General features: G+C 35.0%; 11 protein-coding genes across 11 annotated transcripts; 1 reads left to right on the top strand and 10 right to left on the bottom strand.

Annotated features, from left to right (window-relative positions):
- Positions 1-1,132: 1,132 nt before the first annotated feature.
- On the bottom strand, positions 1,133-1,493 carry OCT59_026251 (uncharacterized protein; the record flags this gene model as incomplete). Its single annotated transcript, XM_025330215.2, has 2 exons — positions 1,133-1,189; positions 1,296-1,493. 2 exons carry the CDS (start codon positions 1,491-1,493, stop codon positions 1,133-1,135), a joined length of 255 nt encoding a protein of 84 aa, XP_025182205.2.
- A 1,038-nt stretch (positions 1,494-2,531) lies between these two features.
- On the bottom strand, positions 2,532-3,449 carry OCT59_026250 (uncharacterized protein; the record flags this gene model as incomplete). Its single annotated transcript, XM_066143051.1, has 3 exons — positions 2,532-2,722; positions 2,792-3,045; positions 3,226-3,449. The coding sequence occupies 3 exons, from the start codon at positions 3,447-3,449 to the stop codon at positions 2,532-2,534; spliced, it is 669 nt and encodes a 222-aa protein (XP_065992608.1).
- A 599-nt stretch (positions 3,450-4,048) lies between these two features.
- On the bottom strand, positions 4,049-4,471 carry OCT59_026249 (uncharacterized protein; the record flags this gene model as incomplete). Its single annotated transcript, XM_066143050.1, has 2 exons — positions 4,049-4,174; positions 4,247-4,471. 2 exons carry the CDS (start codon positions 4,469-4,471, stop codon positions 4,049-4,051), a joined length of 351 nt encoding a protein of 116 aa, XP_065992607.1.
- Positions 4,472-4,863: 392 nt separating this feature from the next.
- Positions 4,864-5,447, bottom strand: OCT59_026248 (uncharacterized protein; the record flags this gene model as incomplete). The annotated part of the gene is made up of 2 exons (XM_025331789.2): positions 4,864-4,924; positions 5,020-5,447. The coding sequence occupies 2 exons, from the start codon at positions 5,445-5,447 to the stop codon at positions 4,864-4,866; spliced, it is 489 nt and encodes a 162-aa protein (XP_025182207.2).
- A 4,981-nt stretch (positions 5,448-10,428) lies between these two features.
- On the top strand, positions 10,429-10,911 carry OCT59_026247 (uncharacterized protein; the record flags this gene model as incomplete). Its single annotated transcript, XM_025325199.1, has 1 exon — positions 10,429-10,911. The coding sequence occupies one exon, from the start codon at positions 10,429-10,431 to the stop codon at positions 10,909-10,911; it is 483 nt and encodes a 160-aa protein (XP_025182210.1).
- Positions 10,912-10,964: 53 nt separating this feature from the next.
- OCT59_026246 (uncharacterized protein) lies at positions 10,965-11,195 on the bottom strand (the record flags this gene model as incomplete). The annotated part of the gene is made up of 1 exon (XM_066143049.1): positions 10,965-11,195. The coding sequence occupies one exon, from the start codon at positions 11,193-11,195 to the stop codon at positions 10,965-10,967; it is 231 nt and encodes a 76-aa protein (XP_065992606.1).
- A 39-nt stretch (positions 11,196-11,234) lies between these two features.
- On the bottom strand, positions 11,235-12,782 carry OCT59_026245 (uncharacterized protein; the record flags this gene model as incomplete). Its single annotated transcript, XM_066143048.1, has 3 exons — positions 11,235-12,005; positions 12,156-12,206; positions 12,414-12,782. The coding sequence occupies 3 exons, from the start codon at positions 12,780-12,782 to the stop codon at positions 11,235-11,237; spliced, it is 1,191 nt and encodes a 396-aa protein (XP_065992605.1).
- Positions 12,783-12,951: 169 nt separating this feature from the next.
- Positions 12,952-14,076, bottom strand: OCT59_026244 (uncharacterized protein; the record flags this gene model as incomplete). The annotated part of the gene is made up of 3 exons (XM_066143047.1): positions 12,952-13,291; positions 13,454-13,884; positions 13,966-14,076. The coding sequence occupies 3 exons, from the start codon at positions 14,074-14,076 to the stop codon at positions 12,952-12,954; spliced, it is 882 nt and encodes a 293-aa protein (XP_065992604.1).
- Positions 14,077-17,999: 3,923 nt separating this feature from the next.
- OCT59_026243 (uncharacterized protein) lies at positions 18,000-18,460 on the bottom strand (the record flags this gene model as incomplete). The annotated part of the gene is made up of 2 exons (XM_066143046.1): positions 18,000-18,244; positions 18,319-18,460. The coding sequence occupies 2 exons, from the start codon at positions 18,458-18,460 to the stop codon at positions 18,000-18,002; spliced, it is 387 nt and encodes a 128-aa protein (XP_065992603.1).
- A 79-nt stretch (positions 18,461-18,539) lies between these two features.
- On the bottom strand, positions 18,540-18,827 carry OCT59_026242 (uncharacterized protein; the record flags this gene model as incomplete). Its single annotated transcript, XM_066143045.1, has 1 exon — positions 18,540-18,827. The coding sequence occupies one exon, from the start codon at positions 18,825-18,827 to the stop codon at positions 18,540-18,542; it is 288 nt and encodes a 95-aa protein (XP_065992602.1).
- A 4,207-nt stretch (positions 18,828-23,034) lies between these two features.
- Positions 23,035-26,277, bottom strand: OCT59_026241 (uncharacterized protein). Its single transcript, XM_025315705.2, has 10 exons — positions 25,754-26,277; positions 25,347-25,691; positions 25,075-25,284; positions 24,816-24,992; positions 24,523-24,749; positions 24,287-24,440; positions 24,110-24,214; positions 23,917-24,030; positions 23,436-23,842; positions 23,035-23,355 (listed from the first exon to the last, which is right to left on the bottom strand). Exons 1-10 carry the CDS (start codon positions 26,090-26,092, stop codon positions 23,154-23,156), a joined length of 2,280 nt encoding a protein of 759 aa, XP_025182214.1. The 5' UTR covers positions 26,093-26,277; the 3' UTR covers positions 23,035-23,153.
- Positions 26,278-26,862: the final 585 nt, after the last annotated feature.

Raw genomic sequence — 26,862 nt, 5'->3', positions numbered from 1 at the left:
ATATGTATCCTATATTTACCCGATATCTATATAACATGTGTCCGATATTATACCGACCAATATCTATACGATATTTATACGACACGTATAAGAGATGCTGCCCGATATTATACTACCCGATATATGTGTAATATGTGCACAATATCTATAATATATATCACCGAACTTCTGCATAAACATTACAGATATCAGGTACCCGATATGTGTGTAATTGTTGCATATCGTATACATATCATATACATATCCTACATATATCTGGTACTCGATATGCAACCGATAGCCTCGATTTTGACCTGTGTTCGGCTAAATCAGTTTGTGGCATGATGTACTGTATATCGTATCACATGACATCTCCACCAGCTCCCTCAATAGTTCTAGGGTTTCGATAAATCACGAGATGGTTGGTTGGCCAATCAGATTTAAGCTACTATTAAACGCGCTTTTAATGAATATAGTCTTATTCGAGAGTATTTATGTTATCTCAAAGATCAAGGAGGCACGAAACACTCACGACGCACATAACACTCTTAAAAAATCAAAGTAAAGCTCTTTATTATATTTTTCAAAGTACATTCATGGTATAATAGCACAGTATAGAAAAAATGCACTGATTAATGAAACAATAACAGTGGTGTGCGGAAGAGCCTAGCAAAGCACCTGGTTCAAAGAACCCCTCTGGCTAATGTAGTTATTGTATATTACCCCTCACATTTGATGATTCTTGAGCAGTGGCAATATCATAAAATGGTGGTAGATAAAGTGATAAGGACAGTTCTTCATGCGTGGAAGTTCTTCTCTGGCCAACTAACTGCTCTGTATCAGAAATATCCATTTCATCGTTGGTGGTTAATGAGCTAATAGGCGGAATTGCTGAGTGTCTTCGTTTAACGGGTGGCGATTATTTTCGACTTCTTCGTCCAATAGATGGTGATTGACTTCGACTAATAGATGAACTTCGACTTAATCGTCTTTTAGAGGATTTCAATTCGCGTTCAACTTCTCTGGTAGACGGTACAGGCATAATATTTCCACTTCCTCTACTTCATCTTCAGTTAAAAGTATTAATACTGCGGACCCTATCGAATTCATCTTCAGGTCTCTCCCAAAAATATGTACGAAATTCATCAAAATATTATACACCCAGCCGACTTCTACTAGATTTACGACCAGACATAAAATCACACATAGCCTAACAATAATATGATCAATATTAGAACTGGACACGTAGTGACCACATACAGGAGGGGACAGGTGGATTTATCCACCACATAGTTCTCAATACAGTGATAACTTACATTATAATCCTGGACAAGATTTGAGAATTTTTCTTTACATTGGTGGCCGTTGAATGATGTCCCATTCTTTTGATTGATTTTATCAGCAATACTATTCCAGAAGATTTTCCGATTTCTTCTAAGGTTATGAAACTCATCGTTTCTGGTTCTACATTCGTCAATAAGAGTACGAATTTGTGGATCAGTCCATTCAGCCATTTTTCAACAACAGAATTTTTTTTGAGATGGGGTGTTGGACGTGAGCATGAATCATAGGTTGTTTATATAGTCTGCCTTTAGCGCTTTCAGCAGATCATTGTTATATAAAAGGGGGTTTTCATTTGGTATAACTGGAGATCAACTGCACATCAACTGTACATCAACTATAGTTCAACCTGAGTTCAACCAGACTTCACATTTTTCGTTTTTGTTCCACTATTTGTAGCTTCCTTTACCTATCAATCTGCGGAAGATAACATATCAAACTTGTTTGCCCTGGTACCTTTTCTACTCTCGAATAAATATGAGAAAAAAGTGTGGTTAATGAGAGTTTACTTTCTGAAGCGCAGTCTCAACCCGACTTCAACCAGAGTTCAATCAGACTTCAAACCAATAATATCTATTTACAAGTAATTATGTACCTGGACCCCTTATTTTGTCATCGTACTAATCCCAATATGTTAAATAAAAATGTACCGTTTGTCCAGAGATCTGTGAAGCGCCTAGCAAAGCGCCTTAATAGCAGATTAATAATTATGTTAAATCGAAATCTTATGAATTACGGCTTCAGGTGTTGTCAAAAATTATACTAATGAAGAAAGGTGGTGTTTATCCATCCCATCATTAATAAGCTAATTAAATAATGTAGATCTGCAAATGGCTGATTCAAATCAATCCACAAATGGAGATTATGCCAGAACATTTTGGAAAAAAAGTGAATATCACTACCAGATTAATTATTGATCTGACACCACGATCTGACCCCAAAGATTTGCAAAATATCTGACGGCATCTTGGCCTGGCTTCATTGTTACAAAAATAGCACTCTGTTGATCGGCTATTATTACGAAAATAACACATCTGGATTTAAAAATAAAATCACTGCGGAAACAGTTGCAAAGCGTCTGCGTAGTGAAGTATAGAGATGACGTATTACTGCGCAATGCTGATATATAAGCCACCCACGTGATTCAAAAAAAGAAAGAAACTATAAAACAATCTAGCCTATACGAATATGCAATTCATCCAATAATTCTCTTAGGCGGTTACCAGAGAGATGATAGGGCTCATCGTTGGGGAGGTTTTTCTTTTATATCTTCCGCCACAGTAGTAATAACCTCTATCACGTTCACTATATTCATTATATCCACCGTAATCATTATATCCATCATCATTTGAATCGTCTGGCATCTCTTTTTCAGAATCATTGGGATCAGAGTCATCATCGTCTGAAGTGGTGATGTTCACTTTAGTGGGATTCGCCTCATTGAAAAACATATTTTCATCAAATCACGAACCCTCCTTTTCCTTGGAATTATCAGATGAATTAGAGGGATGGGCTAATGAAATAAGTGCAGTTGATTCCTTTGAAGACAAGACTTCCAATACATTATTCTGATCGGGAGTATTTTCAGACAAATTTTTTCTGGGACATAATGTCTCAGAAATTTTAGTTACATGATCAGTTACTAGAGATATTTTTTCTGAAGATACTCCATAATCTATAACCTTTTGAATTTGCTCATTAGTAAGCTCTGAAATAGAAGTCGCACTATAAGATTTAATATACTTGATTTTATCTAGCCCCACTTGTTCGATAAATTTATAGACTTTCTCGGCTCTCTGGATTTTTTTGCGCAAACTATCTCATGATACATCTCGAAGTTGTAACCCCGTTTCTTGGGATCTCTATTTACGAAGCAAATTAAGCTGTTTTGTAATGGAATCATACAGTAAGCCTCTTGCCTTCTTTTCACCGAATTTACCTCCCCTACTTTCTATAATTTCATTGAGCTGAATTATGAAATCTTTCGCATAGAGGCACCAGCATAAAATTTCTTCCTGATTAGCTCGATTGGTTTTATCTTCAGCATCAAAAGCTTTATCGCATAACTGAGCTAGATATTGTGAGGCCTCATCAATGCTGGATTTATCAGAGGTAATTTTTCTGGACATAATGTCTCAGAAATTTCGGTCAACGTGATTTTCGTTCTATTAATAGCTCTCGTGAATACGGCTCCGAAGCAAATAAATTCTGCTTAAAAGCTGTTCACAATTCTTCCCACCTTCTTGCACTTTGAATCCAGTTCACTACCTATCTTCTCTTTTGGAGTAGTGTTACAATCCGCGGATAATCCGTCATCCGTCATCCGCCACTTTCGGATATCCGTGATCCGTCTTATCCGTATGTACGGATATCCGACATGACGGATATCCGTGTGACGATAACCTCGGATATCCGTTGAATTTTAAATTGGGCCGAATTCATAGTGCTAGCCCGAATTATGTTGTGTAACATTTGTGTAACACAAAGTTGAAAAAAAAATTTTTTTATCATTCTGGCCAGCATTACAGATTTGACCAGAATTATGTAGTAAAAATCGGATTATCCAGATGATCCGTTTAATTCGGATGGGATCGGATGGGATCCGTCAATCTATCACGGATATCCGTGATCCGTCCTATCCGTATGTACGGATATCCGAAATGACGGATATCCGAAAATGACGAATATTCGACGACGGATACGGATGGGGGATTGACGGATTGGAACACTATTTTGGAGGTACTTCCCCGCCATCTGAATTAGCTGATACTTCTGATGATGCGCTATTGCATGGCTGAGTAATCGAGTCAAGAACTTGAGGCCTCTGATCCCTTTGGGACCCTATTGGAAGAGACTTTTGGGTTTGGCCGGAGGCGCTAAAGTAAAGTTTTTTTTCCTGATTTCTCTGCCTAATCTCATTACTAACCTTTTTCTTATGCACCTCACCCAAGAAAGCATCTGTTTCCTTGTCTTCAGGTAATGAAGTATCCACCAATGGTTTCTTGTGATGCGTTACCATTAGCACCTGATCTACAACCAAATTGAAATTAGATGAACTGTTGTTAGAAGAATTATAATTTGCCGTTAAGGCGCTTTGCAGAGTCTGCTTCTGTTCCACTTTCGTGATTCTATCTTCAAACTCAGATTCCATCTCCTCGATTCTGGCCTTGAGTTTGGCATTCTCAGCATCACGCCTCTCGTTATATTCCTTATTCGCTCTTAGAAACTCGATATTACTGTGCTTAAGTTCAGCTATTTCAGCATCAGACACTGAGAGCTTGATTCTAAGACCGGAATTCTCAGCCTCAAGTTCAGTGATACGCTGTTTCGATAATTCAAGCTCAGATGACATGATCTATATATAACTAATACACTGTATATAAACATTTAAAATAAAAATATGTAGGCCATTTTGGCTGATCGTGAACATTGTTCACGGTTTTGCCAAGAAATTTTTTTATTATTACATGCAAAAAAATAAATACAAAGGTTCAGGACTTTGCCCGAGATACATGGCGTCTATGCTATAGCTAATCCTACAGTCTAACTAACCACCTGACATTTACGTGACTTGGAAATTCGCCCCTCCTTCTTTACAAAATGTCTGTAAAATACATGATTATTAATTATAAGAAATTAGCCGTTAAGGCGCTTCGCAAGATTGCAAGAAATAGGAATTTGTGAAATAATAAATCTTACGTATTATATCTATCTAGCAAGTTAGAGTATTTGAGCTGTTCCTCCTCGAAAAGCTTTCTCTTCTTTTTTGTGTCCTCCCGACTTGCCATACCGAAGTCAATCAGATAGACGCCACCATCATCATTAATTAAGATGTTTTCCTTCCGAATGTCATTGTGGAGGATGCCATGCTTGTGGATCGCTTCTAATCCCTTAATAGCCCTTGTCTTTTGCCGTTTCTTTATTTTTTGCTCGCTCAACGAAGTGCTGACAATGGTCATGCCGATAACGAAGCTCATACCTCTTCCATAATATCCATAACAGATCAGCTTTGGGATATACTTGCCTTGAATATCAGCTAGATCTTTATAAATCTCGACTTCTTTTTGCATTTCTTCCAGGACATACGATGGAGCCTTCGATAAGTCTACACTCTTCAAAGCAATCATTTCACCATGAAATTCGCATAGGAGCGTTTTTCCACTTAGTATGCTCTTAAACTTGAAGTCTGCAAAGCTAAACTTTTGCTAATTTACTGGGACGTTAGAAGATGATTGTTGATTCGAAAAGGTGCTGGAAGCCTGATTAGTTAATGAAGAGCTGGATGATAATTTTGAGTTTGATTGAAGAGTATGTGAATCATTGTCCCCTTGAGCTGGCACTAGTACTTGAAGTTTAGGAGAGTTGGGATTCTCTTTCGCCTGTCGAGTTAGATAAGCATATGCCTTGAGTACGGGTGGAGATTCGGATTCTAGTGAAAGGGTTTTTGAGATCCAGAGCTTCGTGTGTTCTCAGCATAGAAACCAGTGATTATCGTAGGTAGTAAGAATATCGTATCTAAGTTCGTTTTCTCCCATATAATTATAAATTTGTTGAACTACAGTCAACTCTCTATAAATGCACCCCTTGGGACCAGCTATAAGCGTGCACTTATAAAGGGTGTGCATTTATAAAAAAAAATTTTTTTTTTAGATTTTACATTACAGAAACACTAAAAATCAGAAAAAATGCATTATATTATATGTTAACATTATTTATTATTCAATTTAATTATTTAGCATTTATTATAATTAATAATACAGTTATTAATTAAAATACTGATCAATTGTAGTCTGCTGCATCATATGTACCTATTTTTTTCTAATAAATTTTTCAATTTTACCTATTAATTTGATATATTCTTCAGTATTTTCTTGTTGAAGTAAGAACATATTCACAGTTTCTAAGCTTTTTAATGCTATATTAGTGCTTATAGTTACTATCTCGTCACTATCATCTATTTCATCCAAATCTTCAGTATTTTCGTAAGAATTTTTAAAAATGTTTATAAGTTCCGTAATGATTTGTTCATCTTCAAAAATTTCATATGTAATATCTTCTTCAGGAATATTAAGAAATTCCTTTACTCGCATTACATTAGGAAGATTAAGGGCTTGAATTGTTCTAGAAAGTTCATCAATCATCTGATCATCGTCTTCATTATCAGTTTCATCATATTCGTTATCAGGAAGAATCCTGGTTTGATTCCAGCAGTTTCAGATTGTTTCAACTGTAACTTCATTCCAACTTGGAATGATATACCGAATGGCTTGCAAAATATCTATCTTTAGATCCTGTATGTTTTGTCCAGCCTCAACTTGTTCTAACAACCAACTAAATAAAATAATAAATTATTCAGTAAAATAAAATATAAATATAGTTAGTTACTTACCGGATATGATGATGACGATAATGTTTTTTAAATGACATGATGATTCTAGCATCCATTGGCTGAATCTTTGATGTTGTGTTTGGAGGTAAAAATTGAATTTCAACATGCAGAAGGGCAAGATTTTCCACCTTGTGACTTGTACAATTATCAAGTAACAACAAAACGCGTTGACCTCCATGTTTTAATGCAACTTGATGATCAAATTCATGAAGCCATTCTTGAAAAATTGTTATGAGCATCCAAGCTTTAGCATTATTTCGGTATGTCATGGGTAAGTTGTAAATATTGATATTTTTAAAGCACCTTGGATTTGCATATTTGCCGATTATTAAAGGAGGTAATTTATGTGATCCATCAGCATTTGAACACAAAGCTATAGAAAGGCGTTCTTTGCTTTCTTTCATCCAGAAAGACGTTTTGTAGCTAGTGTTTGATCTGGTTCTAATCTGCAAAACAATAAAAAAATTAAATAAATAATTATAGTCATATTTGGATTCTGTTCAAGCCTACCACCTTAGATAATAAAAAAAATTAAATATACTGGTAAAAAAGCCCAGTTTCATCCATATTATAGATACGTTCAAGAGGGTAATTGACACACTTATTATGTAATAATGGTAAGGCTTCCATAATAGCAGTTTCATTAGCTGATGCTGTTTCTCCTTGAAGCTTTTCTTGACGGATTCCATTACGTTTTTTAAATCCTTGAAGCCAACCGGAAGAAAATTGTAACATATTTTCAGGAACTCCCAACCCATTTGCCAGTAACTTGGCCTTTTCAACTAGTATCGCATCACTTAGGATTGTTCGGTGCTGATAATTTAACACAAACTCCTTGAGAGCAAGCTCAAGTTCTGGAAAGGTAACAGGTTTGTGCCGTTTTTGCTCTGGGTAAATGACTTCAGTGATAAGCCGCTTTTCTTTAGTTTATAAGATTCGTGTTATAGTAGTTTTGTCAACTCTAACTCCCCACTTTTCTTCAACCCAGTCTATATACTGAACTCGAGTTTTTTTATTATTACTAGCATAAAGACAAAGTTCATATTTTTGAGAGTCTGTTAAAGTGACTTTTTTTTGGGAGTTTTAGGAAGCATGTTGACTTATTTTCCGTCAAAAAAAGATGAAATTCCCACAGTAACGTGTCTATAAAAACCGCAGTACATCACGTGAAAATCATCTAAAAGTCACGTGAATGCATTTAGGGAGATTATTACTGATATAGGTGGGACTTTTAAAATCATTGCACGGTGTATATATAAAGGGTATGTATTTAGCACTAAGTCCCAAACTTGGGACTAAGCAAATGTGTGCATTTAGAGAGGGTGTGCATTTATGGGTGGTGCATTTATAGAGAGTTGACTGTACATCCTTGCCTTTACTCGTCTGATAAAACTCGGGAAATATTTCTTCGCCCATATCTTCTAAAACATGCTTTCTTTTTGCCTCAATCACCAAGATCAACGAACCCACAAGATGACAGGTGAAATCCGGTATGCCAGGAGTATCAGGTGAACATCTTGAAAATTTATGATCAGATCCCAAAAGATAATTCAATGTCTGACAAATATTGAAATCTAAAACACTTCGAACATCCTCTTCATTTTCTATCTCTTTCACCACAAATTTTGGCCTCTCTAATATCGGTTGTTGGTCGAAGCGGAATTGATTCACTTTATCAAAAAAGTCGTCCCATAGTTGTACACTCGTCAGTGGGCCACCATTAACCTTTGTAGTGGTCTTCGATTTAGTACAGTCCGGAGAATATGTTATGGGTGGTGGAATACACAACAAAGCCTCTTCTAAGCTGAGAACTGAAAACGAATGCGTGTTAATATTACAAGGGCAAATGACGAAAAATTAGACTATACCAGACACTCCAGACACTTACGTGGCAATTTTACAATAACATGAATATGTTCTTCGAGAGGTGAGTCTGGAAAGTATTTCAAAATCTTTCTTGTTGCAAGGAGCTCGTCCCCGTCATTGAGTGTGAGATTGTTTAAGAGATCGTTCTGATCGTCAGATATCGACACATTCCATAGCTTGAGCTTGTCTGTGTCTATTCCAGCGAAGTCATTTTGCTTTTCTGCCTTAATAACTTTCTTGAGGTAGCCTACAAGCTGGTCCTTATTAATATCGACAGGAAAAGCACTAGCGGTCGTATTTCCTTTGACAAGACATAGTAAAGTGATAGACATGTTTTCGGCTTATATAGTATTTTTTGCGAAATGTTATTGGCTCAAAGTGCGGTATGTGAGGACAAGAGTAAAAAGAATTTTATTTGCAAAAAAATACTATATGTGAAAAATTATTCTATTTCACAAGCCTGCCGTATAATCGGTCAAGTGCAACGATCACCTAATCACTGCGCCTCCCTAACCATGAAGACTCTTCTCACTTATCACCTGACATTTTTTATTAGGCTAGATTAGTTCAGATAAAAATGTTAGATTTGGACCGCACCATTACACGTGACCCATTTCTCATATACAATACAATAATAATACTTTATTTATGAAATAAATTATTGACAGAAGTCGGCCTACATTACATAAAAAATACGAATAGAGGTCTGACCGGGACCGCTTTACATGATACGAATGAAAATATTAATCATCTGTAGGAGGATATACGATAATATTGACCCCTTTTCGCCTTGATATTTAGGAGAGGGTTGACCATTAAAATAACTTAAAATGGTGTTTTCATGCTTCATCAATTCCGTACCATTCAATATAGCCCCTTTATCATTTTTTAAGCCGAGAATTACGACACTATCAGCTTCAGCCTTATTCATATATAAAATTAGCTTGCTCGAATCAGTATCTTTAAATAGATCTAGACGACAGTTTCTGATTTTATCTGCAAGAATAGAAACTCGATTATCATTTGAGTTTGATACTCCTTCGCAAGATATTTTTATTCCAAAGACATCGTTTGCTTCCTCGCCGGAGATGAGACAGTTGAGAGTAATAATACTAGCTTTATCAGACATCTAAAAACAAGAGCCCGTAGTGAGAAAACTCGTCCCCATAAATACACAACTTCTGGCATATACATACCTTATTTGCGTTAGCTACGCTAGTGAAACTATTTTCTCTGGGAAAGTTTTTTGAGAAATGTTGGCTAAACTTCCACATACCATTACATGCTTTATATCTTGCTGGGAAAAAGAGCGCCAAGCCAAAGATAAGGAGATATAAAGCGTAATTAGTATTGTTGTCTGATGCCAAGAGTTCTATGAAGGCACATGCAAATGTAATTCTTATACCCTTTCACATGTAGATCTACCAGAAAGACACAGTTGGTTTTACGCCTAGCGATCTCAAAATTCCAAAGTCCTCAGCCTTTCATAACATATGCTTTTGTCGCACTATTTACTTTTAGAGTTGGTTTTGTGTTGCATGTAGACTTCCTTTCAAGCGAAGCGCCTGTGAAGCAGGCCATTTTTCTCATGATTGTTCAGGAAAAAATAAATAATAAAGGTTAATATGTTTTTTGATATATATGCGAAAATTATGTTGCACATGAGGCTGACTGCTGATCCACTTATTTTTCTGTCACACAGGAGTGGCATGGCAAATAATAACCCTGAAACGCTTGCTCAGTTTTATGGACTGTTTTTATATAAGAAGAAGGATATAATAGCTATTTAGGAGAAACTCGGTATTGGCCCTGGCAATGCAAATGAATTAGTAGTGCCTCTAGATTCCGAGCTCATGGGAAAAACACTTGCCGATTCTTACGAGCTGTTGTTAGAATTGGTAGGGGATTTAATACCGATTCAGGAGAAACTCAATATTGATGGTAATCCCATTCTAGAAGAAGCACTCCGAAGCAATAAAGCTTCTACAGATATTCCATTTAGTGAAATATTTAATTTGTTTATGTGTTTGAAAGAGGATATAATAGCAATTCAGGATAAACTCGACATTGTTGGCTATTCTAATCAAGAAAGAGCAGAAGAAGTTGATGAAAATATGAGAGCATATCTCCGGAAGCTTAAGGAGTTTCATGGTCCCTTAAAGGATGATCCAGGTGTGATATTTCCGAAATATGGTGAAATAGGTGTAAAGAAAATTATGTTTACTGGAGAGGGGCTTCCATTATTTCTGAAGCTCTCTCCTCAACAATTGCACGAAATATTCATCAAAAATCCATCTAGTGCCGGTCAATGCCCATGTCTAGAACAGGTTAGCTAATCTATATTTTTTATCACACAGACTATAACCCAACAAAAAATCTTCTGAGCTGATCACTGCTCCGGATTAGTTAGATCAATAGAGTACCAGCATTTTGCTTGATTAGCTAGTATTCTATCAAAATAATTCCTTAGTGACCGTCTGTTAGGTTGCCAGTGTATCTGAGATAGAACTGAATTTTGATTATTAGCAACACTATGCCGGGTGTTATATAACCGACCACCACTCTGAACTGTTGATCTAGCCAACCCTGGATCGGAATACCACTGCAAATTATCTCGCATACTTAAATCTAAGAGGCGCTGAAGACCCTGAGCTAAAATTTATCTATTAAAAACATTATTCTGTATAAGATGATTTCTAACTGCTCTAATGAGATCGGGATGTGATAAAGTTTCCTCGAAATTCTCTATGTGGATATTTGGATTTAGCTTATTTACGACTCCTTTGCTAATTTTATAACACCCCCTTAAATTAAGATATTTTAAAATATAACATGATCTAGCAATTTCTTCGATAGTTTTATCAGTAATTCCACAAAAACTAAGGTTGAGATGTTGGAGATTTGGACAGGAATGAATGGCATTGCAAATTGAAGTCTCAGCGATGTAAACACACCTACCAAAATCAAGATACTCTACACTAAGATGTTTCTCTACATTAAGGTATTTCTCTATAGTAAGAAGTTTTTCTACTAATATATCACATCTATTTTTTCTTCGACAGCTACCCGGAATACTGAATCTTAGTAAATTTGGGCATGAGTTTAAGATGTAACTTATAAATCTTTCAGAAATCAAATGCGCACAAGCAAAATGAAACTTTTGTAAAGCTTGACAACTGTCCGCAATTTTGATTAAAGATCTATCAGTAATGCCTTGACAGAAAGAAATATTTAGATATTCTATTTTACGACATGATTCCACCATTCCACATAAAGCTTTATCACCCATAATACCACTACTACATAAATTGAGATATCTCACATTGGGATATGCTTTAAGCTGATTTAATGCTCTATTACTAAAACCCACACAATTTTCGAAATTCAAATGAATTATGTTTGGGCATGTTCTTACGATGCCTTCAATTTTCTTACTTGAAAGTAGATTATAGTATGGAATTTCGAGATGGGTTAGTTTCAAGCTATAAATTGGCTTTTGCTTTCCACATACTAATTTTATGAATTTCTTTGCTTTGGGATCATTCCCTTTAGCTCAATGCATCTCCATAGAATAGGGTACCGCATCTGTATCACAATTGGGAAACATATAGAGCAGGGTAGATGGATTTATCTATCAATAAGAAATGTAAAATATGTTCTAATACTTCTGGTAAATAAAAGATGCTTGATTGCGTCATAAATATTCCATTTTATATGTTGTATCTTTAAACGAAAAAATAAAATTCTGGCTCGGCCCACTTCAAACTACCACCCGCTTAACTTTTCTTGGTCACGCCTTCCTTCGTTGCTTATGAGGGACAGCTTTTCGTTCTCTTACCATCTCAACTAAATCAGATTCTTTGGAAGAGTCAGACGAATAGGAAGAACCCTTACATTCTTTCTGCCCTGCTTTACCAATCAGCGAAAGAACTATTTCATGAATTAAGTCGACCACAGTCTCCCTATCCACACATTCGTCCAGATCATCCAATTCAGCTTTCAATAAATTGACCTTCTTTTTAAGCTTTACATATTCGAAATAATAATCTTCCAGTCTTTTTTCTAACGCCCAAATCTGTCTAGAGAGTGCTTTATATGCTCTTGTATTCTGCTCATCCAGTCCTAATGACTGGGGTAATTTCTCTGTATATCTGATAACTTCCTGCTCGCTGGATATATCAGATGAATACTTTTGATCAGCTACCATTTTCGTAATATATTCTATATGCTAGATCTTGTCTCGAGCGAAAAAATAAAATTAATAAATGATACCAGGGTTACCAGAGGTAATGCCTCCTGATCTGATCTCTCTAGGATCCCCTCTAACCCATATATGTGATTAGTTTTCATCAAAAATCTTGATTGCCTTTGCCTGATCAGTGAGGTTGTCCTCTTTTGCGATAATTTACTATAGTATAGTTTTTTGCAGGAGAGGCATGGTTGTCAGGACTGTAGCGAAGTGCTTCACTGGCAATAGTCATAGCCTCTGATAAATTCTTCGCACAATTCGAAACGACTGCAAATACCGCCCTTAATTTGCGCAAAGAACTAGGAAGTAGTGGTTTGCCAGTTTCAGGAAGGAACTCATCTTTTTTCAGAAATGTATTAAACCATAACACTCCAGGATTTCCAGGGTCTCGTAAGTGTCTGGAAGAAATTGCTTCCTGAATCCACATAAGCAATTGACTAGCCCGCTCCTCGTTCTTTTCTAGTAATCTAAATACTCGAGAAATGTCTTGTTGTTCCCGGTTTTTTGCATATCCAGTTACACCTCCATTAGATATACGCAGGGTTTTTATTTCAGCAAGACGGATGCAGAGCATTATTATTTATATATCGGCAAGGGTTTGCAAGCCAGGAACTTTGGATACATCATACACATCCAATCTTTTCTTAACTGATTCTAACGCAAAGTAATCTGGGTAATCAATGCCTTCATTTTCACATAGCAAACCTTTTTCCTTTTGAATTTTATTAGCTAAGCGATTTATGTCTGGAATCAATGTAGCCGAAATAATTTTTTCTGAGACTTTGAGATTTCGCAACTCTCTTCGAAGCCTAGAAATTCGGGATAAACCAGTGCTAGCATTAGAGGCAGATTCAGCTAAGGCTTTAGCTATAACTTTTACTTCTGCTTCACCAAGATTATCCCGAATGATACGCTGGGCCAAATCTCTAATAGTCTCTTTTTGCGAAATTTGGCACACATTTACCGTGCCTCCCTCCACCGGTTCTACTTCTTGGAGAACATTGGGAGTATCTGGAGTATTATGGGATATAGCTTCACCTTTTTTTCGACCAGCCATCAGCTTAAGAATCAATGCAAATATCTACTCTTTGCTAAAGTTGTATCCTTTTTGAAGACATCGACGTGCCTGATTTCTCTTAACTTTATCCGTCAAAAGGATGTTAAATTCTGGCGCATGTTGAATGAGCTCTTCGATACTTATTTCGTTATTAAGCCCATTTTCTGTTACATACTTAGTAGCGATGCCAGCCATGATACTATTTGGTAATATGTAGATTGTTTGGTTATACTATGCAGAAAAAAGTTCAATTCGAAAAAAATATTCCGACATTTCACTATCTCATAGTCGGTGAAAGATATCGGGGATTAGAGAAAGGGAAAAAAATATATAACTTACGCAGAGATCTCTTTAAGGCTACCTGCTTGGCCTGGGATAGATTTACATCGATTTTAAAATTGCAGGTTGATAGGATAAGCGAAAAAATAATAATAATAATTTAGAATTCCCCTTGATCTATCGACCTGTGGGATGAGAAAAAAGATTTGAAGATATCCACCTCGAAGTTCTTGAACGAGAGGGCCGGCTTTTTATTCGCTCTTTACCAAAGCATACCATTCTTCTGGAGTATGCTTACTGTTTTTTTCCATTTCTTATCGGTATCGAGCCATGAGGATATGATCTCATCTTCCTCGAGAGAACAACAGATTATTTCTTCTCCTATTAATCTTTCTCGTATTGTCATGTCCATATGTTCTTTGGAATTATCCTCTAGCTCTATAGCCCAAGCACACATTCGTGAATCAGTTACCATTCTATCACGGAATGTAATGGAATCGAATCGGTCTTTTTCGGTGATGGTCACAAAGGCATCTGGATTCTCACCGAGTTCGACTGCCTTTTTTCTGAGGCGCTCTTCACGCTGTTGTCTAGCCAGGAGTATAGCAGACGATACTTCATTAGGCTTTGGAGAATCATGCTTAACATTTGTTTCTTTAGGAGATAAATTCACCACTTCGTTGCTAGACTCGTTAGATTCAGGAGGCTTACCGACTTTGGGCTTATTGATTGGTGACTCAGGCGTTTTAGAAGTCTCAGATGTGCCAGATGTGGTCCCTTCAAGATCTGTTGAGGCGACCGGAGCTTCAGTTTGTTCTGTTACGTAGTCGAAAAGGTCTTGAGTCACATCGCTCTTCTTATCCGCCTTCTTATCTTTACTAGTATTAAGTGGAGGCGTATTCTTTTCTAGAAGAGTCGGGATTATTTTTGGGGGAATAATTTCTGGCACATTGAATATGGGTATGTCTGCTGTCTCATTTTCGGGTAAGTCATCTTGAGATATATCAGAAAATTCTTCCATATCGCCTAGGCCAGATTTACGAAGCTTAGCTACAATCTTGGAGCGGCCAAGAATATACTGATTTACTCTTACTCCATTATCTCGTGAACGCACTTTATCAATGCTGATTTGTGCAAACTTCTGGCCGAGAATATTGTTAGTTAATGGCTTTTCTCCATTCTCTTCACACCATTCAAGATAATGTTGATATAGAGATGTACTGCTTAGCTTAGCTATTTTATTCACATCCTATAATGAAATATAATTTATTATAAACCGAATAGGATTAGGGAGATGATTGCGCATTGTTTCTACTTTCATTTTAGTATTAGGAATTTTTTCCAGACTAAATTTTGATAAATCAAGATTAAGAAAGTATGTCATAACCATACCTGGTGCATCAGGATGATCTAGAATTTCTCCTAGCTGGTCAAAATACGGTATATTACTCCTACAGCATGCTGAGACTTCAAAACAGACTACGCAAGAATCTCCTATATCTATCTTAATTGGTGCATCCTGATTGCTTGTAATCATATATCCAGCAAAATCTTTTAATCTCTTAGTTTCGAGACCTTTGCGTTCTATGGATACCTTCCCTTCTGTTATAAGAGATTTAAGATGCCCATTAAATCTATGCCATTCTCCACTAGACATCCCAGTCTCATTCATAACAATAAGTTTTCGAGCTTGGATGACGCTATTAAAGCGCCTAAGCATTTTTTCCAAATCCGATCCTGCATAGTGAAGATGCTCTCCTAGAACTTTATCACCAATAAAATCAGTGATAATATTTTTCCCATACTGTTGTAAAGTGGATTTTAGTACTAAGATTGTTCGAGGCTTCTTTTCTGGCTTTTGAACTAAATATGCCCACCAGTTCCAGATATATTCATTGAGTTTTTCATCTCCATTGCAAATTATATTCTTTACATGTCAGAGAATCAGATCCATAATTTCTTTATTAACCTTTATCACTGGTAGTGCTTTACACGAGCCAAGCTGGCTTATGAGCTGGCTCAAGCTTTTCAAGCTGAGCCAAGCTAAGCCATGATTAAATTGGCTTGGTGGCCCACGAGCCAGTTTAGAAGAGCTCGAGCCAGTTATTAGGCTCAGCTCAAAAAGCTCGAGCCTGTAACAGACTTGGCTCAAAAAGCTTGAGCTGGCTCACGAGCCAAACGAGCTATTATACAAAAAACATTGCGAAACGTTTTTATATAATAATGCATGCATAAACGAAACGTTTTCGCAACTTTTTTTCATTGTTTATTAAAGAACGTTGCGAAAATGTTTATTTAAGTTTTTACATGTAAAATTGAAAAAAAAATGCCGGAACTAATGATTCTGGCGTTTTTACATGTAAAATTGAAAAAAAAACGCCGGAATTAATAGTTTCGGCGTTTTTATATGTAAAATTGAAAAAAAAATGCTGGAACTAATGATTCTGGCGTTTTTACATGTAAAATTGAAAAAAAACACCGGAACTAATAGTTTTGGCATTTTTACATGTAAAATCAAAAAGAAACTGCCGGAACTGATAATTCTGGCATTTTTACATGTAAAATCAAAAAGAAAAATGCCAGAACTAATTATTCTGGCGTTTTTACATGTACAATTGAATAAAAATACCAAAACTATCTGTTTCGGCATTTTTACATGTAAAATTAAAAGAAATACGCCAAAACTATCAGTTTCGGCATTTTTACATGTAAAATCAAAAGAAAACCGCCAAAACTATCAGTTTCGGCGGTTTTACATGTAAAATCAAAAGAAAACCGCCAAAACTATCAGTTTCAGCGTTTTTACATGTAAAATCAAAAGGAAATACGCCAGAACTAATTATTCTGGCGCTTTTACATGTAAAATCGAAAAAAAACGATGAAACTATCAGTTTCGGCGTTTTTACATGTAAAATCAAAAGGAAAAATGCTGAAACAAATAGTTTCGGCGTTTTATATAAATATAAAAGTAAAAAACGTTTTGCAACGCTTTTTTTAATAATTTAAAGTAAAAACGTTGCGAAAACATTTTTATGATAAAACTCGAGCCAGCTCGAGCCCAGCTTGGCTCAAACCAGGATTTTCATGGCTCAGCTTGGCTCGAATTGAGCTGAGCCAAGATTTTTTGTGGCTTGGCTCATTTCAGGCTTGGCTTGGCGCAAATCTTCAAGCCGAGCCAAGCCAGACTGTAGCTCGGCTCGAGTCCCCGGCTTAGCTAAAAATTCTAGGAAAAGGTTAAAGAAATCTGAATCTGGTTGAAGAATGCTTATGGGATATGGGAGGAAGTAATAATCTTCGTAAACGATTAGACCTTTAATAACTGCCTGGTCTATTAACGATTTTAACTTTACCGATTCACCCCTATATTTGATTATTTTAATCTCAAACTTGGCAAGCTTTAGCTCAGCTCCCATATTGAAGTAAAGCCCATTTTCTGGATCCTTATGTTTTAATATTCAGATTGGTATTTTCTTTTGAATATAAGCAATGGTTGATTGGATTGCTTCATAAACTTCAGCGCAGGAGAATTTCTTACTTAAAGTACACATACGTATTAAATTCCACCATACAAAATGGTCTTTTGGGTTTGAAATTCTAGATTGTTCTAATTTTACTGGAGCCGGAAGGTTCTTTTCTCAGCTCAAAGCTGTCTCACTAGGAGTAAGTTTTATTGAAGGCTTTCTTGACCCAGGTGGCTTTTCCTGGTCTACTCGATAGTAATGAAAACTATATGATTTTTTATTTCGTATAATATATGCATTTTCGTTGGTATGTTCTTGGTCACATAATGAACAATATGATTGGGCCATGCATTTAAGAGGAAAGATATCAGGAGATTGTTAAGATGGGAACGAGAGGTTAAATCCTTCTATGCTGGTCTCTTGGAGCAATTTCCCAACTAATTCTAATTCGACTTCTGTTACATCAATGCCCATACTACTATGACTTATACTTTCTGACTCCGGAATGACTAAGAGAGGACTTTCTATGACTTCTGATTCATCATTGGGTGGACGAAGCATGAAGTCGAAGATTGTTCCATCTTTGGGAGAATAGTTTTTTTCACACAAATGTGTTTTCCAGTCTTTTCATCAAACTTAGGTGTTTCAATCATTCGTAAGGAGAATGATCATTTGTTTGCTATATTATCGATAATACCTTTTCCTTGCAACCCTTCTGGAAGTTTCTTACAGACAAGCTCAGTGAACATTGTGACCTGAGCGATATTTGGGAGTCTCATGCCAGAAGTTAAGACATGTAGAGATATTTTTTTCTCATCATTACTATCAGCAATAGACATAGTATTTTTATCCCATTTTGGGAATATTTCTAGGCAAGTATCTCTAATCTCTAAAGCTACGACAAAGTATATTTTTTGCCTAACCACCTGAAAGCTTGGGAGTAATAGCATTTAATGTTTCTACTGGCAAATCAAAATCTATAATAGGCCGGAGTGGCTCATCACCATCAATGAATTCATGTAAAGAATGACCTTCACGATCTGAGAGTATGGCTTCTATTTCATCCTCATTGTCTGCACCAAGAAATTCTTTTGGCCTGATACTATCATCACGAATTTTGTAAAAGTATTGTCCTATGTTGGAGACTTTAAACCCATAATAGTACGGGACGGAGGGCGCGTCTTCGAAGAAGTCAGATTTGGTCATTTTTTGGGATATGATATCTAAGTATACCCTTTAGTATATTACTATAGTAAAAAAGTTTAAAATGAAAATAATTATTTATTATAGTCATCAAAAAGCTATCTGAGAATAATGGGAGGTGAATACATTTGCCAATATCCTTCCAATGAAGGGATGGTTTGTGGAAATCTTGCAGACTGACCACAAGGGTGTCATATTCACTGGAAAAGACGTCAGCGACATCCGTGCAAACAAGATGGGTGTGTAAGACCGATAGCATCAAAATATGGATATTGTAATTGGCATGTAAATAAGTGCCATTCAAATGCATATTATCACCAGAAAAAGTTAAATAAGATGTTTCAGAGCGGGCAAAGCTCCAGAGGCGATGAGAGGAAATCTCGATAAAATTAAAAGGTTTGATACGATACAGAACTGGTCTTAGAAAGTTGTCGTAGAAAAAATTGGACTATAAACGCTTATGGACGTCGAAGTAGATTTTGGGCAGTTTAGATTCCTGGAAAGCCGTCCAGATGGGTGACCATAGCGACCATAGAAAAAATCAGACTATGGACGCTTCTGTGGATGTCGGAAGTAGGGTTTTTGATGCTTTTAGATCTCTAAAAGGCTTTACAGATGGGTGACCATATTGACCATAGTGACCATAGAAAAAATCGGATCTCTTAACTTTTTTTTTTATTTTTTAGCATAGCATATATTACACATATACCACCCATATCGCATAAAAAATAATCGCATATAATGGAACATATATAGCATAGGAAAAGTTTCAAAAATTTTCCTACAACTTTACTTTTACTAGGGACACTATAGACACTAGGGACAAATATAAAAGAAAATAAGCAATAAACTTAAAAACCCTAAAAATAATACCATGGTTGTCCATAGAAGCGTCCATAGTGTTCACAGAAAAATGTTCATAGCGTCTACACTCTACAGAAAAATTTCGATTTTTTCATTTATATCCTAATATGCCTGAAAATATGGTAAAATATAATATAAATGCGTTCTAATGATTCAAATATTGGGATACGAAATTGGCATACATATACCAGCAATAAATAGTCAATAGTTAGATTGTAGGATGGCGCACTTTTTGGTAATCAAATGGGCTGGCCATAATAATGCATATCATACTTCTGAACTGGTGAACTAATAGAATTAACCGAATTTGCTATATTATATGGCAAAGGGTGTTCAGTGCCAGAATAGGATCATATGACCATGATGCAGTAAGGTGCAGTATAAATTCAGTCAACACTATTTCACAATTTTGGCCAGATCTTTGGGCATAATATTTCGGCATCCAAAGCTGGTACTGAAACTGGCAAATTAATAGAAACACTCCAGTACCCTGCCAGTTCGATAAAAGTTCCAGGAAAGTCCCAAGGCACTGCCAGGTCGCTACCATGGCACTGAGTTGGACCCTCAAATCACGTACCCAAAAGATCAGCCTGAATTATGCCATAGTGTCAGCCGAAATTAATCACAAATCTACTGCGCCACCCAACTAGGGATGGTTAGGTCGGTCCTGGTCCGGTCCTGGTTCTGGGACCTATAAGTCCTATTGAACGGACCTGCGGACCAGGTCCTATTAGGACCAGTCCTGGACCTGGTCCCAGGACCTGGTCCTGACTAAGTTATTTATAGATTTTATGAATTTTAGTAATAATTAAATATAAAAAAAGTGAGTTGCGATATCGGGATTCACTTTTTTATATTGATTTTATATAAAAAAAGTGAGTTGCGGTATCGGGATTCACTTTTTTATATTGATTTTATATAAAAAAAGTGAGTTGCGGTATCGCGATTCACTTTTTTATATTGATTTTATATAAAAAAAGTGAGTTGCGGTATCGCGATTCACTTTTTTATATTGATTTTATATAAAAAAAGTGAGTTGTGTTATCGCGATTCACTTTTTTATATTGATTTTAATATAAAAATGTGAATCGCAATATCGCAACTCATTTTTTATATGATTTTAATAATATAAAAATTGTATTGCAATATTGCAGTGCACTTTTTTATAATTTATAATTACTTAAAATCAAATTTACAGCAAATTATACATATCACAGGTCGAAATGCTAAAAATCGGCAAAAAAAATGGCGCGAAAAGCAGTGGCTATTCTTGGCTATTCTTGGCTGTTTTTGGCAATTTACGAATTAACCTATACTATTTGTAAATAGTTTATACAAATTTGCGAATAGTTTATGCGATTTGCGCCATTTTTTTTGCCTATTTTTGATCATTTGACGTGTGTATATAATTTAAACATATAGATCTCTTATAACCTTATTGGCTAGGACTTTTTAGGACCTAGTCCGCTTCTGGTCCAAAATTTGGACCTAAAGATCTGCAGACCAGGTCCTAGGACCAGGTCTTTAGGTCCAGGACCTAGGACTTTACCATCCCTACACCCAACGCGATATTTTTTTACCATATTTTGACATCTAGAGAGGCAAACCAAATAGGCTACATTCTTATCATAGAACCAGCATCCAAATTGACACAGAAGGCTAACATTTCCAATATAAAAGCCGGCCCCCAATCAGGTAGAGATAAGTATAAACAGGAAGGTATCAAATTGGTAATGAAAAGGCTGTAGAACATAATCAACGTAAATTATATCAAAAAGTATTTATAATACCGCAAACACTAATAAAAATAGGCGTATTCAGGTTATTTAATCATGGTCATAATTAGATTATTTAATCACATGACCACAAATGATAAATAGGAAATGGAAAAAGAAATTCGATTTCAAAGGCAAGAAATATAATAAGAAAAATAGGTAGATATAAAAAATTATCACAATTAGGTTATTTAATTAGATTATTTAACCATAATTAGATTATTAACTTTAGATTATTTAGTTATATTTAGATTATTTAGTTATATTTAGATTATTTAGTTATATTTAGATTATTTAATCATATCTAGATTATTTTATTACTAAATAACCTATTCTAAGTCGTTTATGACTAAATAATATAATTATATTATTTAGTCATAAACGGCTTGCAGGAATGCAGAATTGCGCCAATGTTGCAAATCGAAATTGTCTATTTGATACTTGAATATAAACCTGAATATTTTCAGATTACAGGTCAGATTAGTTTATACCCGTTTACCTGATTATACCTGACTTGATTCGACCTGAAAAAAAAATCAGGTCAGGTTAATCGGTTGACCTGATCTGACCTGATCTGTTCGGAGCACTAATTGAACTTACAGACTTGAAAATACTGCAGTTAGATAGGATCCGCTTACTTATAATAAAGGTCACTGTAGAAAATTAGCCCTTTACTAATAGTTTTTACCTTACTTTTTTCTTAAATTCTATTGGTTAATTAGCTAAAAAGGAAAAAAATCATAACAATGTAACATAAAATTTCCTTTTATAGTAGGATTTGCAAAGAATTTTATATATGATTTTTACCTTAGGCCTGGGGGTGATCTATCTTATAAGTAAGCAAAGTCCTGGTTAGATGTGCTACAATTAGATGAATCCAATGAATCATAAATCATTAAATTCTGATCACTGGATGTCAAAATAATGTGATTTAATGATTATTTTTTAGAAGTGTCTGGATACTTTTGGCAGATGGATGTATAACATTAAATTGACCTATATTTAAACAACTTTATTCATTAGAACTTTTTACATTAAATGTGGCTAAAAAAAATCTTTAATACAAAAATTTAGACTAGTTTCAATTTTGACTAAATTTAATCAATATATTTAAATTACAGATTTTTAAATAGCTAAAACTCAGCCAAAATTTAATTTAGAAAAAAATAACCGATAATTTTTAAAGCTAATGGTCATATCTATAAAAATTATTGGTTAAATTTTTTACTTTAATATAGAAAAATTTTTTTTTAGGAATTTATAATCAATCAATTGTTACTATACATAAGTAGTTGAGTATAGAGGTTCTGTATTATACGCGAGACAGACTGGTCCGTCTTTTTGGGGTGTAGAACCACGATCTTCTACTTACGCAGCATGTGTACGATATTAACGTACGCACCGGCCGGAGTTAAGTTTAATGCTATCACGTGTAAGTGCATAACTCCTAAACTCTGGTAGGATGTCCTGTACGTATGCACATGAACACAGCAAGTAGTTCCCGGCAGCAAAATTAAAGAATTTATATATTTTAATTATTGCATATATATAGCTTAAATTTATATTTTAAAAAAGGTCAACAAAAAATTTTCATTTTATTTATATTATTTATATTATATTTTTTTTTAAAAAAAAAAATAAAAAATAAAAAAGCAATTCAAAGTTTCTATAAATAATTACAAAAATAGATTTACCAAATAAAAAATGCTTTTTCTCTTAAGCATCTAACTCCCAACTCTTCCCATTCTCTCGAATTAATCCATGATTCATTTAAAATCTCCAATTTGCTCATTACAGATCCACCTTTCCATACTAATAACCTTGGATCTAAATCTCTAGATGATGTTAGGACTTCAAGTTTATCCGCATTTTGTATTTGTCGGGATGACAATCTGACGTAATGATTAATGAAAAGTATATTATTAGGTATTAATATATCCTCTTATTTTATATAAAGAAAAAAAAATCATACCTTTCTTCCAACATTTTATTCACTCCTGGAATAAGTCCACCTCCGCCAACCACAAGTATACTTGAATAAAATTTTTTAGCTCTTTCTTCAGTTGCCGCAGTATTAATGCTCTGGATTATGGCATCATCAAGTGGTAGTGTAGACAGAGAATCTACAAGAGGAGCATTTTGAGTACGTGCAACTGTATTTGATGATATTGATGGAGATGCGGGCTGGGTTGTAGGCAACACAGATGCAGGTATAGGCGAAGGTGCAGGGACTGTGTTGTTATCTATTCTAAGAGGTGTAGTTGATCCTGGACTATCTCGTGGTTGAGGTGATGGGGAAGGAAAAGAAGTTCGAATTTGCGTTGCTGCTTGTGTTGCGACAGAAAGTTTTGGTTTTTGCATAACCAATCCTGGTTGAACCTATAAAAATATTATTATCATATTTGCGATTTGTGATCAGAAAAAAGAAACTTTCAGTCTATTGTCATCCTTACTCCGTTATTTGTAATAGCTCCTTCTGTAATATCGTCAATCGTGTAAGATGTAAATTTTTGGGGAAATTCGGCTCGTTTCTTGTTAAAATTGATTATGTGAGGGTAAAATAGCAGCTAATAAAACATCAAACTAGGTCAATAATTATATTTAATAATAGAAGGATTTAATCATATATTGCTAAACGATTCTCACCATTGGCGCGATAATCGCATCATCATACGTCTTAATTTGATACTTCAATGTGGGTTTATTAGGTGCTCTCACGTAAAACTCGTTTAATTGAATTGTGAGATTGGCCTTCGTTTTGAAAATGTTTAAATATTTAAATAAGTTCATACATGCTAAGAAATGCAAAAGTAAAAAACATACTTCATCCAAAGTACAAAATTTCTCTTTCATTTCTTCAGCCAACAACCAATCATATACACGAGTTAAATCCATTTCAGAATATGGGAACTTGCTTCTTCTTAAGAGTTTAATGAAGAAATACGTGATATCATCGCCTCCATAATGAAGATATACCCTATAAATAAACATGAACATCATCAAATTTAATTAATTAATGAAAAATACATCCTCAAATTGAAATTTATTAAGGTTGCAACCTAGAGTCAGGAATACACATCCCATCTTCAACACACGTAACAGTGGAAGTTTGAGCTCCAATATCAACAATGCATGCTACCGACATGCCGGCTCCAAAACTGACACATACTGATTCCTGCGCTATAAAAACGCGACGGAATTCCATGTATCGTAGTAACATTGTGATCATTTCCAACACATATAGTCGATTATACACATCAGGAATTACAAGAATTACGGAATAATTCTAAAAATAAAAGAAGTGATAAGTAAAAATATAAAAAGTGAGCTTCATTGGTAATAATTTAAATACCCTGAAATTTTTCCGAGAAATTCCAAGTTTTTCTCGAATCGACTCGGTCCAAATTGTTTCTAGATCTCCGATTATAGCTTTAATGGAATCATAATCACTGGTATTAAATTCACCGTGCTGTATCGGATAAAACAATTTAAAAGAATCTGCTGAATCTGAATCAGGAAGTCGAAGTGCCTGTAATGTTAAAAGACTTTATAAAAATCCTGGCAATGATAAATTGATATAAAGGATAAGAATCTTCATATCTTAAACTTACCTTTTCTCCTACATAATACTCAGCATCATCATCTACTACAGTCCAATCGATTCTATAAGGGTCGTTATGATCCGCGATCGTCTCTGGATGGGCAGATTTATTAAACGAATGAACTTGTGATTGTGCATTAGCAACAGGCCTTCGTTTCGAAGCCTTCATCCTTTCTTTTAATTCTTTTTTTATTTCACCAACAGCATGTTTAAAATATTCCTATTTATTGTACAAGATTAAGAATAATTGACATAATATATAATAAGAGTTAAAATTCTAACCTCATCTTCGTCTTCCTCTTCAGTCACGATTGAAGAGCCCGCCGAATTTGAACAAGTTTCAGCTTCTTTAGCATCCTCTTCGTCTAGCCTCATTTCTTTAATTTCTTCACTTTCATTTTCCTTTTTGATTTCATTGTTATTAACAGGATAAATATCTTCAGTTTCTCGCTCGACCTTAATCTCTTTTTTACTCTCATCTTGCCGTGCTTCATCTTCCTTTTTATTTCTCATTCTCCGTGCAATTAAATGTGGTACAACGCTAGGAAATGCTTCAGAAGCGCGACCGATCCTTAGATACCTTGATCCTGGATGTATCACCAATACTTTCGATCCTTCGACATTTGACTACGGAGAGATTAATTTGGGTAAATAAATTATCTTTTTTTAAAAAAATTAAAATAAAATACCTCGAGTTCTTCTTCGCTAGTTGTTTCCTCTTCCTCTTCGTCTTCATAAACGTCTTCCTCTTCACTTTCCTTTTGTTTACCAGCCAAATCTTTTTTTGCTTCATCGCGAGTGAAGTAAGAAATCTCGTGTCTTAAAAATTTGGAGGTGACATATTTTGTTACAATGGATGGTTGGGCTGCAAAGTTGGTAAATTTTAGCTGTGGTGTATAGTGTCTGTCTATCTTATTAAAATTAGAAACGGGTTGTGTAGTTTGCATGTGTTGAAAATTGAAATTTATTTGTGTTTCTGAAAGTGATTGTGGTGGTCTTGCTATATTTATTTCTTGTTTAACCTCCATGGTTTAAACACAAAACTTTCTTAAAACTAATTGGGTAAAAATAAGATAAGATAAAAGTTTTTTTTTTAAAAAAATATTTATATGATTATTTTTATTTATTTGAGTACATATTGAATTCCTTTGAGTTGCGCTCGTATGAAGGTGGCATCATCGTCATATCTGTATCTGAATCACATTAGAATGTCAAAAAACACATATATTGCTATAAAAACATGTGTCGAACAAAATTCAATAAAAAAACTCATTACAAGAAATCTGCAAGATCGGAAAATGTAACGTTCTGATTTTAAAAATGGAAATTTTGTAAAATTAATGTAACGTTATATTGCATTTTGTGTTACTTTTCTAGATTTTAGGAAATGAATTTATTTTGTGATTTTTTTCATGGGAATAATATCCGCTGAAAAATTGCTCTTTCACGAAGATTTAAGGTTATTTCATGAATAAAATACGGACAACACGTGAAAAATTTCACAAATCTCATTATTTAAAAAAATAATTTAACAAGACGGATTACATTAATAGGTTTATAAAAAAAGTTAGAAAGTAAATATTATTTGTAAATCGCGGTGCTGTAGTTATTTTTATTTTTATAGCTGAACGAGAACCATATATTGTCGTGGAGTCGGAAAGAATTACTGTATTATCACAATCTTAAAGACAGACAAAATTTTAAACAATGTAACGTCGCCCGAAGACAATCTCTCATGAGTCTCGTCGTGCCTAAACAGTTCCATCAATTCATTCTTGTCACGTGCAATATATCCAAT

The sequence above is a fragment of the Rhizophagus irregularis genome, chromosome 6 (genome assembly GCF_026210795.1).
Source record: "Rhizophagus irregularis chromosome 6, complete sequence".
Classification (NCBI taxonomy): Eukaryota; Fungi; Glomeromycota; class Glomeromycetes; order Glomerales; family Glomeraceae; genus Rhizophagus; species Rhizophagus irregularis.
Note: the sequence above shows the minus strand (reverse complement) of the source record. Positions and strands in the feature narration are given on the sequence as shown.